The sequence below is a fragment of the Zalophus californianus genome, chromosome 10 (assembly GCF_009762305.2).
Source record: "Zalophus californianus isolate mZalCal1 chromosome 10, mZalCal1.pri.v2, whole genome shotgun sequence".
Lineage (NCBI taxonomy): Eukaryota > Metazoa > Chordata > Mammalia > Carnivora > Otariidae > Zalophus > Zalophus californianus.
The window spans coordinates 48633820-48647602 of record NC_045604.1 but is presented as its reverse complement, the minus strand read 5'-3'; the positions used below and the strand labels follow the sequence as shown (position 1 = coordinate 48647602).

The 13783-nt window shown below is 35.9% G+C and overlaps 1 protein-coding gene across 7 annotated transcripts in view; it reads left to right on the top strand.

Annotated features, from left to right (window-relative positions):
- The window catches only part of RALGPS2 (Ral GEF with PH domain and SH3 binding motif 2), a 153269-nt gene that overhangs the window by 52451 nt on the left and 87035 nt on the right, over positions 1 to 13783 (top strand). For all 7 annotated transcript variants that reach the window (XM_027613996.2, XM_027613997.2, XM_027613998.2 and 4 more), the window contains 2 exons: positions 4143 to 4226; positions 9156 to 9245. In XM_027613996.2, the coding sequence (XP_027469797.1) occupies positions 4143 to 4226; positions 9156 to 9245 (174 nt within the window). The remainder of the gene's footprint in view (positions 1 to 4142; positions 4227 to 9155; positions 9246 to 13783) is intronic.

Here is a 13783-nt window from a genome sequence, read left to right as displayed (position 1 = left end):
TGAAGATAGGTTCAAAGGAGTTGATATGTATAAAGCACTTAGACTAGTGCCTGGCACACAGTAATCTCTGTGTTAGTGCTAACTCTTTTACTGCTACTGTTAAGGCAACTGTTCTCAGGCTGAGAAGGCCTTTTTAAGCATAAAACCAGATTAAATCACACAAAGAGGAAAGTAAAAGTACCGGCTACTTTGAACAGGAAAAACCAGGCCCCCATATGCAGGTAAGGAAGATCGGGAAGGTGTGTTTTCATAGATTTTCTCTCCGTGGTGGGTTTATAGTTGATTTATGGCCCCACCCTCCCTATTCTCTCCTTTTAACAAACATAACTACTCTTACAGTTGGGGAAATTAAAGCAATGATACATGGAAAGGGAATAAATACACCCAGATTCAGTAAGACTTTTAGGAAAGCGACACTCGGTGGTATAGTATAAATGACCCTGTACTTCAGGAGGGCAATTTGACAGGTATCAAAGCCTTGAAAAGGTTCATCCTCTTGACCCAGTGATTTTACTTCTAGGACTGTATTTTTAGGAAATGATCAGAAACGTCAGAAAAGGTGCAAGGGTATTCATTAGAGTGTAGCCTTCTAACAGGAAAGTGAAATTCAGTTTATGTGTAAAGTTCATTATTGAGTTTGAACTCCATCAAATGTCTACATTGAGTAGTTTGATAAGTATAATATCAGTATGATACAGACACTTTGATACGGCATTAATATAAATTTGGAAATAATATTAATTGGTTAAAAATAATTTCAATATTCATAGATTTAATCCTAGGAATTTGTCCTAAAATATGCCATATTTTATAGTTATATTAATATATATTAATAGTATTTATATTTTTAGAACAAAAATATTTTCTAGCAGTTGGATGTTTTTAATATAGTTATGTCATTTTTACATTCATGTAATGTCTATCACTATTTTCTGTCTATATAGGGAGGTAATGTGAAATGAACACATAGGCTCAGTAACTGTGGCATTGCTTCTGTGTTTTATACTTTCCTTCAGTAACTTCAAATCTGAAGGTTGTAATCTAGCTTTTGGTTTTAAAAAAGTTAGTAATTGAGGGCGCCTGGGTGGCTCAGTCGTTAAGCGTCTGCCTTCGGCTCAGGTCATGATCTCAGGGTCCTGGGATCGAGTCCCGCATTGGGCTCCCTGCTCAGCGGGAAGCCTGCCTCTCCCTCTCCCACTCCCCCTGCTTGTGTTCCTGCTCTCGCTGTGTCTCTCTCTGTCAAATACATAAATAAAATCTTTAAAAAAAAAAAAGTAATATCTTCAGAGCATTTGCTGCTTATCCACTCTGTTGAAGCAGTAATTGCTGTTTCCTCCTTCAGTATTCTCCACCTCAATTACTCAGGCCAGAAGAGGGAATCTGAGTACCTCTGGATACCTCATTCTTAGCTTCCACTTTGTGGATCCAGTTTTTGACCAAGTCCTGCCTGCCTCCAAAATACCGTGAATCTACCACTTCTTTCAGTATTCACTGAATCACCCCAGTCAAGGGAACTGTGTTTTTGGAGTATTGTATCATCACAACTGTTTCCTCCGTTTTCCCCTTAGTCCGTTTCTTTTTGTTTCTGTTTTTAAATTTTATGGAAGATAGGAATACATCACATTTAAGAAGTCACGTATTTTCCCCAGCCCCACCCTTGAGCCCCACACCCATCCAGTGTCTTAGCTATTCCTCTTTGGAGGAGTTTAAGTCCAGTTGTCAAATAATGCACCTAAATGCCTATCGTTTATAATTTTTAAAATTTTAGATATGATTTATTGATTCTCTGTACTGTAGAAGATGATTTCACTCATATTCTCTTCCCCTGACATTTATACAATTCACTTCACCTCTTTGTCTCATGTAGTTACGTCGTAATTTTAACATGAATAAGTAATCATGGCTCAACTATTCTTTACAATCGAGCCATGATTACTTAAATTTTTTTTCCTTGAGCTAATAACTTACTTAAGGTTTCTCTGTACTGGGCACTAATTTTTCTGCTAGTGGTAAATATAGTGAATGCCTTATCAGTGTGTGTGTTCAAACTCTTAGATATTGCTTCATCTTTGAGAGGCACCCCTCTTGGAATTTCTGTCCTCTTGCTAGTTAATATCTGAACTATTGTTCTTAAGCTCTGCTCACAGTTGTGTCCCCAGGATGTCCTTTTACTGTTAATCTGGGTATTCATAGTATTTTCTTTCTATGGTCGGTTACTCAATTTCCTGGATCCCATGTCTTCCTTTTTCTTAGTTTGCTGGTTTGTTTTGAGGAACCACATATTCTGCTGGCTCTCTGAGAATAGGTGCATAGAAGACAAATTCTCTGAGACTTTCATGTCTGAAAATCTCTGCAATATATTTTCATACTTAATTCATATATTTGTTGGACACAGAATTCTAGGATTTTGAAGACATTATTTCAGTTGTCTTTGACTTTCAGTGTTACTCTTGAGGTATCAATGCCTTTGATCCCTTTTTTCTGCCTGTGATCTATTTTTGTTTTTGAATCTTACAGATTTTTTTTTTTTTAAAGATTTTATTTATTTGACAGAGAGAGACACAGTGAGAGAGGGAACACAAGCAGGGGAAGTGGGAGAGGGAGAAGCAGGCTTCCCGTGGAGCAGGGAGCCTGATGCGGGCCTCGATCCCAGAACCCTGGGATCAGACCTGAGCCGAAGGCAGATGCTTAACGATTGAGCCACCCAGGCGCCCCTCAATCTTACAGGTTTATAATCTCTTAGTCTCTAATGCTCTAAACTTTCTGATGCTAGGCCTTGGTTTTGAGGGGTTTTTTAATTTACTCCATTATAAAGGGCACGAGACAGGTCTTTTCTTGTCCTTAAAGTTCTAAGGGCATTAAAAAAATTTTTTTTGAGAAGTTATTTTTCTCAGTTCTCCCTTAAAATTCTTGTTATTATGCAGACATTGGTGAGTCTAATGGACTCTAATTAACATAATATTTTGACTCCTATTTTGAGTTTATTTTTTAAAAGATTTTATCACCTTTATCTCACAACTCTTACGTTGGTTTTTTAAGTCTCTCTTACTGTGTTTTCCTTTCCAAAAGCTCTGTTTTGTTCTCTAAACATATCCTCCTGTTTTTGCCTAATGGGAGCAATATCCTCATCTATCTGAGAGTAATAATTGTATGAGTTTTTCTTTTCTGTTTGTTTGTTTGTTTGCTTCTTGCCCTAACTCAATTTCCTCAGATAGATTCTGTCTCTTTCTGGTGGTGGTTATTGCATTACAGCAAGGTTCTTAACCTGTTTTGAACCTTGGACCCCTTTGGCAGCTGAACAAAGCCTATGGAGCTGAACCCCTTTAAAATCAAAGGAAATCAATTCTGTTAAAATACACTTACCAACATATTTTTATAACTGTCACATAGCAATATATGTGTGCTTCTTTATTAACACATTAAGACCCAGAAATGATGAGCTCGTAATTTCAAACTAGTGATGAGTATAATGATATTTTTGGGCTATCTGTACCAACTATAATGTGATATGAAAATTTTTTATCAGTGACAAAGTCACATGTATTGCTAACTCTTCTGTAATCTGTACTTTACATTTATAATTAAAAGGAATGTCATATCAGTAGGAGGTTAGTATAAAATAAAAATTTAATTTTTTGACATCCAAGTTTATTAAGGCCTTTGAATTCTATTGACAGACCTTGCGGGGTATCAAGAACTCTTTTATTAGAAGTTTCATCACATACCTGGGGTGGTTGGCTGTCAGATCAAAGAGTGAGGTAACTGGGAAGCTAATTGGAAGCTCTGAGTAACTGAATGGGGCTTGACAACTACTAGGCTTCACTATACATGTAGAAAGCTCAACTTTCATTATCTGTGGGTCCTTCCTCTTGGGATTCAAATCTCTTCAAAGAATCCACCAATCTCCTTGTCGAGTGTAAGTCTAGTTATCTGTATTCTCAGAGACAAGTAATTTTCCCTCTTATATTCTGCTAGTAGAATTTGTTTTTGTGATTTAACTAAATGGTTATAGTACTAGCTTTGTTTGTGTTAAATAAAATGGCTCTAGGAAAGGACACAATTGTTTTTTATGTTTTAAAACCCTTACTATAACAAGAAAACTGGGCTATTTCATCAAATTTATTTTTACTCATTTTTTTCAGGAGCTTTCAAGTTGTGGATGGAATAAAAAAGAAAAATATAGTTCTGCACCAAATGCCGTTGCCTTCACAAGAAGATTTAATCATGTGAGTTGCTTATAAAATCCTGATAATTTAGTTTCTGAAATTCAGTTCCTTAATGTATTTTCATTAAGAAGTAGTTTAACTTTTCACATCAATGTTGGAATATTTTTTAGCCACGGTCTCTTCAAACATTGTCTCTCTGCATAATCTCTATTTTTTTCCTTCTGTAGTTTCTCTTGGAAATTTGTTGGGGCTTGATATTCTTTTCTACTTGTATGTTAACCTTTCATATTTTATATCTATTTCCTTATGCTCCATTCTGCATGGTTTCCTCAGATCTACATTTCAGTTCACTAATTCTCTTATAGATGGGTCACATCTGTTTCAAATCTGTGTGCTTTTACACTAGTGTCATTTTTAATATTTCTTAAATCATTTTCACCATTTTATTTTGTAATTTCTGTGTTATTATCCAAAGACCTTGGAGTACTAATTCTGTGTTATTTCTGCTGATCCTTACACAAAATGGTTTGTTTTCTTAAGTATTTTGTAATTTTTAGATTGTGAGCTCATATTCATTTAAGTTTTATATGTGCTTTATCTATGGGACTTCTGCTGCTGCCTAGGTTGAGGGTCTATCTCTTCTGAAATGCTTTTGTTTGCTTTTGCTGGTACCAAGGACTGTAATGACTTAGTTCAGTTTTTCATAAGTTTTGGTTAGGAACATCCATACTTTGCTATAGTGAAAATTTAAACTCAAAATCCACTTAAAGGGCTCGTTATAAATTCTTATGAAAAACTTATTTTTCTCCATCTCCTGTATTTATTTGTCTTCCCCTGCTAGTAAGTGAATTGTTTTAGCCTCCATTTTCACCAAGATTATAGCACTTGGACGATCCCTTAGATAGACATAGTGGTGGTAAAGGAGAGATGGGTGACTTGTATTATATCTGGGAGGAGTATTAAATCCTGAGCCCCTGCATCACTGAGAGAAAATCCTCCATGGGCAGCTGCAGTGCCCTTTCTTTTAATCACTGCTTTGCCTTTGTTTCCTCCTCCTCTTCTTTTTTTTTTCCTGCCTCTAGGGGAAATCCTTTCTTTCAAGTTAGCCACATGTTTTTTTAAAAAAGAGTTTGTTGTCTTTGGGCGCCTGGGTGGCTCAGTTGGTTAAGCAACTGCCTTCGGCTCAGGTCATGATCCTGGAGTCCCGGGATCGAGTCCCACATCAGGCTCCCTGCTCGGCAGGGAGTCTGCTTCTCCCTCTGACCCTCTTCCCACTCGTGCTCTCTATCTCTCATTCTCTCTTTCTCTCTCAAATAAATAAATAAAATCTTTAAAAAAAAAAAAAAAAGAGTTTGTTGTCTTTAACCCAACATTACTAGGCGTTTATAGCAAACAGTTTCTCAGGTTATTTGGTTCACTGTATTCCCCAAAATGAAGTAGATCAAAGTTTTTAAAAATAAGATTAAACCATTAAAATGGGGATATAGGGCAAGCATGTCTTTCACTGAATTTTATATTCAAGTTATATAGTTAAATATTCAAAATTTTTGAGTTGGTCAGAATTTTTCATCACAGTAAAAATTTTTTACCATACAAAAACATTGTTATAATATTCACAAATATGACTTTAGATTTTAAGCATATTATTCTTAAATAAGCCAAAAAGTTGTCAGAGTCAAATATGCCACATTGTACCAAAAGCTTTTATCCTTATTCCAGCGTATTATTCTTAAATAAGCCAAAAAGTTGTCAGAGTCAAATATGCCACATTGTACCAAAAGCTTTTATCTTTATGCCAGATTACAATTGATCCTATAATCTTACTGAGTTGCTCCATTACTCTATTAATTTCTCCTAGTAGGGTCATAGGAGATTTGAAATAGCAGATTATGAAAGAAGTTAGAGTCTATTAGAAGAAATCTATCTGCACCATTATTTATTTTTTTTTTAAGATTTTATTTATTTGACAGAGCAGGTACGAGTGGGCAGGAGGGAGGGAATAGAGGAAGAGGGAGAAGCAGACCCCTCGCTGATCAGGGAGCCTGATGCAGGCTTGATGCGCATCTCGATCCCAGGACCCCAGGACCATGACCTGAGCCGAAGGCAGGTGATTGACTGAGCCACCCAGGCGCCCCTTGAAATGCTTTTATAAAGAGACATTTTCCCTCATCTGGTATTTGCTTGCCCAGAGGTTCATTTCCTATAAGCAAGGAAGGGTGAATGTTTGATCCTTCCCTTTATTTAATAATTTTGAAGATAATGAATTGGTGTTCCTCTAATAGTGACCAAGTAGTTTTTTATTTATTTATTTATTTATTTGAGAGCGAGAATGAGATAGAGCATGGGGGGGGGGGTCAGAGGGAGAAGCAGACTCCCCGCTGATCAGGGAACCCAATGCGGGACTCGATCCCGGGACTCCAGGATCATGACCTGAGCCGAAGGTAGTCGCTTAACCAACTGACGCACCCAGGCACCCGGTTTTTTTATTTTTTAATACCATTATGAACTCATAAATTTAGGTGCATACGATGTGTTTCAGCCCATTGTGGTTATTATCTTTATTGAGACAAATATTGCTCCATCTTTGGCCAGTGGAAGTCTATGCAAGTTGGCGTTCATGTCCTTTGTCACGACCCTAGTAGTCTCAAATAGTTCCCTTGCCATCTGGTATACAAAGATGTTTCAGGTTCATTTGGTCCATTACCTGTCCCCCACCTGGAATCAACATTTCTTTAAGAAGTCCTGGTTTCTTACGGGGGGGAGTGGACCTGAATGCTAGGAATGCTCATTGCTTTTGGAATGACAATTTCTGTGCCTTTTTCAGCAGAGATAGCTAGGATATCTGTGTGTCATACACATACACATACAACTATTTAAAGATAAAGCATCTCATGAATTCATATTGATACTTCAAATTCAGGACCAGAGTTTTACTTCCAACTCTTCTGTATTACATCCATATGTTCTTTCTTCCACACCCAGAATTCTGGTTTTCACGGGACATAGGACATGATACAATACCCTATCATATACTCATTTGCTTTATCCTACATAACAAACAACAGACTCAGAATAATAATACTAATACCAATAATGTTATAAACAGATGTTTTGCAGATGTTCTTTTTTTTATAATTGCAGTATATATTGTCTGAGCATATCGGCATTATATAACGTACTCTCTTTTTAACCCTCCTTAAAGTACCATCCTTATGTTGGTGTTTTTCTAGGCATTTTGGTTGCTTGAAGCTCGTTCTCTGTTACAATACTCAGGAAGGGCTCATTAGAACAGTAATGCCTGAATTCTTGAATGCTGACAAATTTTCCTCTCCTCTGTAAAATTTTCCTTCCGTGATACTATATTACTCCATTTTTTTTCCTGACAGTGTTGCTGTTAAAAAGTCTGATGATAATTACATTTTATTTTCCTTAAAAATTACTTTATCTTTTTGTCTCAGTGGCCGACAGATTTTTTTTTTCCCAGTAATTTTATTGAACTGTATCTTAGTTTTGGTCATTCTGGATCAGTATTCTCGGGTATGGTTGGCTTTAGCTAGGACTGTCAACTGGGGAGCACCTACCCTTAGGCTTTCCACTATGGTGGCCTCAGGTAGTTGGACTTTTACGTGGTCATTCAGGAATCTCAGACAGAACATTCCAGCAATCAAGGCAGGGGCTGCATGCTCTTTTATGACCTTGTCCTGGAAGTTAGCATCAATTTCGTTAATCTTCTGTTTATCAGAGCAGTCACAAACCTGTCCAGATGACTTTCAATGAAAAGAATGACAAAAACTTTTGGGCCATGTTTTAAAATCTTGATGGTGTTTGTCTTAAAATTTGTCTCACATTAAATTTAATAAAGTCAGCGATCATGCAGTTTAGATTGAGTTCACGGGTGATATTGGCTATGGTTGTTGACAAATATCTAAAGATATTGTAGAAGTAAACTTTATCAGAATCAGGGATAATAATTGCCATTAGTAGCCCAGATACAGTAATGAATATGAAGATGGTTTTGTAAAATATATATATTTTATATTTACATATGTACATTTGTAAAATATATACGAAATATGTACATTTTGGCAGTTTATTGATGAAATGTTTCTCACTAAAACGGAGACGAAACGTGAGGCAGGGCGCTGTCTTCTGCACTGTCATTTCTTACTAATACACTGTTTTTAGATTTAGAAGTTTGGGCCACTGATAGTGCTTTGATTTTCTTTTCATAGTAAATGAATTAAAAATAATGGTAAGCAAACTGCTTTCATCAGAGGAGATAGAGCATTTTAGTAGTGTTATAGATAGATCTAGTCTGCCTTCTGATGAATGATTTTTAATGTTTTTTAAAAGAAATTGTGAATATGGTTTATGAATTAGAGAATGCATTACATGATTTTTAAAATACAATCTTAGTTTAATTTTAGAATGACTTAGATACATTTTTCATGATATTTCGTTTTATTCATACCAAGAAACACTTGGGATTCATGACACGATTATACTTAGTGTCAATAAGTGGCAGTGTGGGATTACACAGCCACAGGGAAAGCATGCTCTAAGTAGCATATTTTATAATGTCTGCTCTTAAAGCATATCTCATTCTGCCGCGGTGTTTCAGAACACAGCAAAATCACACGTATTGGTCCAGTGTTCTTGTTGTATCACTCTGGTTTTATTGCATTCTTCTGTTAGCTCTTTTCCTTCAAAAGTTCTGTTTGCTTTTACAAATCAGAAATCATAGTGATGTTTTTATGTGTGTACATCCACACGTGTCTGTATCTGTCTCTATGCACATACAGACCGTACATAATGAAGTGTATGCGGCATCCAAAGATTGGGTATATATCCAAGTAGGGGGTATGCTGGGAAAGAGAAAGTGTGGTTTATTAACCAGCTGTGGGTAGTTGATCAAGTAGTTCCTGTCATTAACTGGATCCTAGTGAGTGAAGAATCTTGCCATTCAACTATTTTCATTTTTATTTGCAGGTAAGCTTTTGGGTTGTTAGAGAAATTCTTCACGCTCAGACATTAAAAATTAGAGCAGAAGTTTTGAGCCACTATATTAAAACTGCTAAGGTAAGAAAGACTTTTGTTTTTATTTTTTGAGAGTCCAACCATTCAGCACTGTTTGTGAGTCAATGTTTGCCTGTGACACCTTATTTACTATTTATTGACCCTGGAAAATAAGGCCTATTGATTAGTATGTCAATTTTTTCAATTGGGTGCCTGTTTTCTTTGCCTTTTCTTTATTCCTCCTATCTTCCTCCCTTTTAGATCTTTCCTCGCTCTCTCAGACTAGCTGTATTATATTATTTATTTGACTGGATAAGTAGGCAGAGATCAGATTATGGTGAAGTATGACAGTTACAAAATATTGGACTCTTGTGCACATCATTGGGAAAGCCTTACAGGATTAAGTAGGAAAATACATATCAGTTATTTGGTTTTGAAATATATCACTGCCAACCATGTGGAGAATAAGAAGACTTTATATATAAGAGAATAATATAAAGAGGATATTAACGAAATACGTTAATTGCGTAGTTGTTGTATGGCATGGATAATAAATGCAGCAAGAGAAAAGGAACATGGATTTCAAGGATGGTCAGAATTTAGAGAGGAGGGCACTTCACAAGAGGATACCAATAATTTATTAAAAGTCATAACTCCAAATTTACATTAAGTTCACTAAAAGGTGGTATAATTGTAGCCAAATTCTTGATTATTCTTGTAATAAAGACATAACTTACCTCACATCCGAATGAAAGTGGATTAAAATAAGAATACCTTTTTTACAGTTTTAAATTATTGTAATTATTGTAAAATTGTGATTGCTGTGAGTTGTAACATATTTTCCTTGAGCACCTGGGAACAGTTGTATTCTCGCATTCTATGGCACTAGGTGGCAGAGCTAGCTTTGTAAATACGATATTTTGTGGCAGTGTCATAAAACTTTTAAAACGTTCTCTGTGATATGTTGCATAAATTTTGGGTTTTGCTAACAAATTCATGTCTTTTCTCCATAGAGTCTGAATTTGTTTTATTGTTTTCTGGTATTTTTGTGCTTTGCACATTCCATTCAAAACCAAATTCTTGGGGCGCCTGGGTGGCTCAGTCGTTGAGCATCTGCCTTTGGCTCAGGTCATAATCCCAGGGTCCTGGGATTGAGCCCCACATCGGACTCCCTGCTCGGCGGGAAGCCTGCTTCTCCCTCTCCCACTCCCCCTGCTTGTGTCCCTCTCTCGCTGTGTCTGTCAAATAAATAAATAAATAATCTTGAAAAAAGAAACCAAATTCTGCCTATCAGGCTTGCTGTTATCCTCCTCATCAAGTAATCATTTAATTCCAGTTCAGACTCTTTAAGTTATTTTTGACAGTGGTTGCTTTCGTCCCAAGCACTAAGTTCATAACTTTTTTTGTTGTGTACCATCTCTTAAATCCCTCTATTCTGCCTTCTGTATTCAGTCTGTATAAAACGGGCAGGTCTTTTTCTTCTTTTAGTAGATTGTATCAGTTAGGGTTCTCTAGAGTGAGAGGATAAATACACATATATATAAAATATATAAAGAAAATCAAGGAATTGGCTCCGGTAGTTGGGGGAAGGGGCTGGCAAGTGTGAAATCGATTGTAGGGCAGGTGGACGATCTAGAAACTCAGGCTGGAATTGGAGGTGCAGTCTTGAGGCGGAATTTCTTTCAGGTTTTTTGTTTTTTGTTTTTTTTTAAGATTTATATTTATTTATTTGAGAGAGAGCATGAGAGTGGGGAGGGTCAGAGGGAGAAGCCGACTCCCCACTGAGCAGGGAGCCCAATGTGGAACTCGATCACTGGGACTCTGGGATCATGACCTGAGCTGAAAGCAGTCGCTTAACCAGCTGAGCCACCCAGGCGCCCCTCTTCTCTCAGTTTTTGTCTCTTAAGCCATTTTAGCTGATTAGATGCAGCCTACCATATTATCAAGTGTAATCTCTTTTAATTAAAATCAGCTGATTATAGATGTAAACCATATCTACAAAATTGCTTCACAGCAACACCTAGATTAATGTTTGATTAAATAACTGGGTACCATAGTCTAATCAAGTTTGATACATAATACGGATCACAGAGACACAAAAAAAATTTATAAAGTAGATTTAAGGTATCGCAAGGATGATAAAGTGGATATTCATGTACCCACTGCCCTCTTTGAATTGCCATAGGGCTCCTCTTATGCGATCCCCTACCCTCCCACTACAAAAGGAACCATTGCCCAGAATTTTGTTTGCTTTTCTTATATAGTTTTATATATGTGTGTGTGTTCCTGAGTCATATATTGTTGTATATGTTTTTCAGTTTTGTTTAAATTATTTCCTAATTACTTTTATATTTTTAAAACTTGTTTTTTTTTTTTTTTTTTACTCAAAACTGAATGGTTTTGGGGTATATCTCTGTTATAGAGTGCTCTGTTGTTTTCATATACCACAAATTCTTCAATATACTCTAGCTTGGATAGTTTTCAAATTTTTGTTGTTACAAACACTACTGCTTTGTAGGAGTCTCTAGGTGCTCATGTGGGGGTTGAAGCACTAAAATAGAGAGAGAACAGGTAAATTACCTTTAAAGAAAGGACAATTAGATAACTTCCATTGAATGTGATGAGAAGGAACATTTTTTTCTGTGTTGGCCATTTAGGTTTTCTCTCCTGAAATGTCTGTTCAGGATCTTTGAACAATTTTCTATTATGGTGTTGGTCTTTTATTGATTTTTGTAAGTTTTTTATTTAACTCTAGATGCTAGTTCTCTTTTACATGTTTTCATATGCATCATTTCTATTTTTGACTTGTCTTATTACTTTTCATGTTATGTTTTGATATAGATATTCTTAACTTTAGTAGTCAAACTTACTGATCTTTAATTAATTTTGTCTTATTTAAACATACCTAATTTAAGAAAGTTTTATAGCTTTGGTTTTTGTACTTGAGTATTTAATCCATGTGGAATAAATTTTTATGTATGTATGGATTATGGATTACTATTCATATTTTTCATATGAATAATAATTGTGGCACCATTTTTTAGTTGACGTATTGTAGTGATTCAGTGTTTTTATACATTATGAAATTATCTCGATAAGTCTAGTTACCAAACAAAATTATTATATTTTTTATGTCACATTCCCATGACTTACTTATTTTAGAACTGGAAGTTTGTACCTCTTAATTGCCTTTGCCTGTTTCATCTACTCCCCCAAACCCTTCCCTCTGATAACCAACAGTTTATTTTCTATAAATCTGTTTCTGTTTTGTTTGTTCATTTGTTTTGTTTTTTAGATTCCACATATATGTGAAATCATACTGTATTTGTCTTTGTCTGGTTTATTTCACTTAGCATAATACCTTCTGTGTCCAACAAGGTTATCACAAATGGCAAGATTTCATTCTTTTTTTATGGCTGAGTAATACTGCATTGTATCATAGATACCACATCTTCTTTATCTGTTTATCATTGGGCCCTGGGTTGCTTCCATTGTAAATAATGGTTATTGTAAATAATGCTGCAATGAACATAGGGGTGCATATATCTCTTTGAATTGGTGTTTTCATCTTCTTTGGATAAATACCCAAAATAGAATTGCTTGGATCATATGGTAGTTCTATTTTTAAATTTTTGAAGAACCTCCACAGTGCTTTCCATAGTGGCTGCATCAATTTATGGTCCCACCAGCAGTGTGTGAGCAGTGTTTTCCCCCACATACTTGCCAATGCTTGTTATTTTGGGTTTGTTTGTTTTTTTTATAGTAGCCAGTCTGACCAAATGAGAGGATCTCTCATTGTGGCCTTGATTTGCATTTCTCTAATGATTAGTGATGTTGAGGTCTGACACCATTTTTAAAAATCCTTTGTTAAAGTGATCTTTATTTAAACTGGAAGTCTCTTTATGTCACCTTGTTCTTAAAAAATACTATCCCAGTGGTGCCTGGGTGGCTCAGTTGTTAAGCATCTGCCTTCAGTTCAGGTCGTGATCTCAGGGTCCTGGATCAAGCCCCACGTTGGGCTCCCTGCTCAGCAGGAAGCCTGCTTCTCCCTCTCCCCCTTGCTCCTGCTTTCTCTTTCAAAAAAAGAAATAAAATCTTTAGGGAAAAAAAGTGCTATTCCAGACTTAGAGTTCTGTGTGTTTGTTTTTTGTTTTTTACTCTGCTTGGGATTCCTTGAGCTTCCTGACCCTAGGAATTAATAGTCTTCTCAGTAATCTGGGAAAATAATCTGCCATTATGTCTCAGATATTGTTTCTACCATTTTTTTTCATCTTCTGCAACTCCAACTAGATAAATGTTGGCCTTTTTTCCTCTACGTTTCATGTCTCTTAACCTTTGTTTCACACTTTTTAAAAACTCTTTTATGTTGCATTCTAGATAATATCTTCATATTTAATCTTCATTTTATTTGAAACCAATACCTGATATTGTTCTGCATTTGTGAATTCTTGGTTCCTTATGTTTTTTCATTTTCCATTTTTTTAAATTGAGTCTGTTGAGTTCATATTTCTTGAAACTTTATGGGAATTATTTGAGACCTGAGCTAAGGTGATATATTGGTCAGTTCTCCAGAGAAACAGAACCCCTCCCTTTTCCTTAGC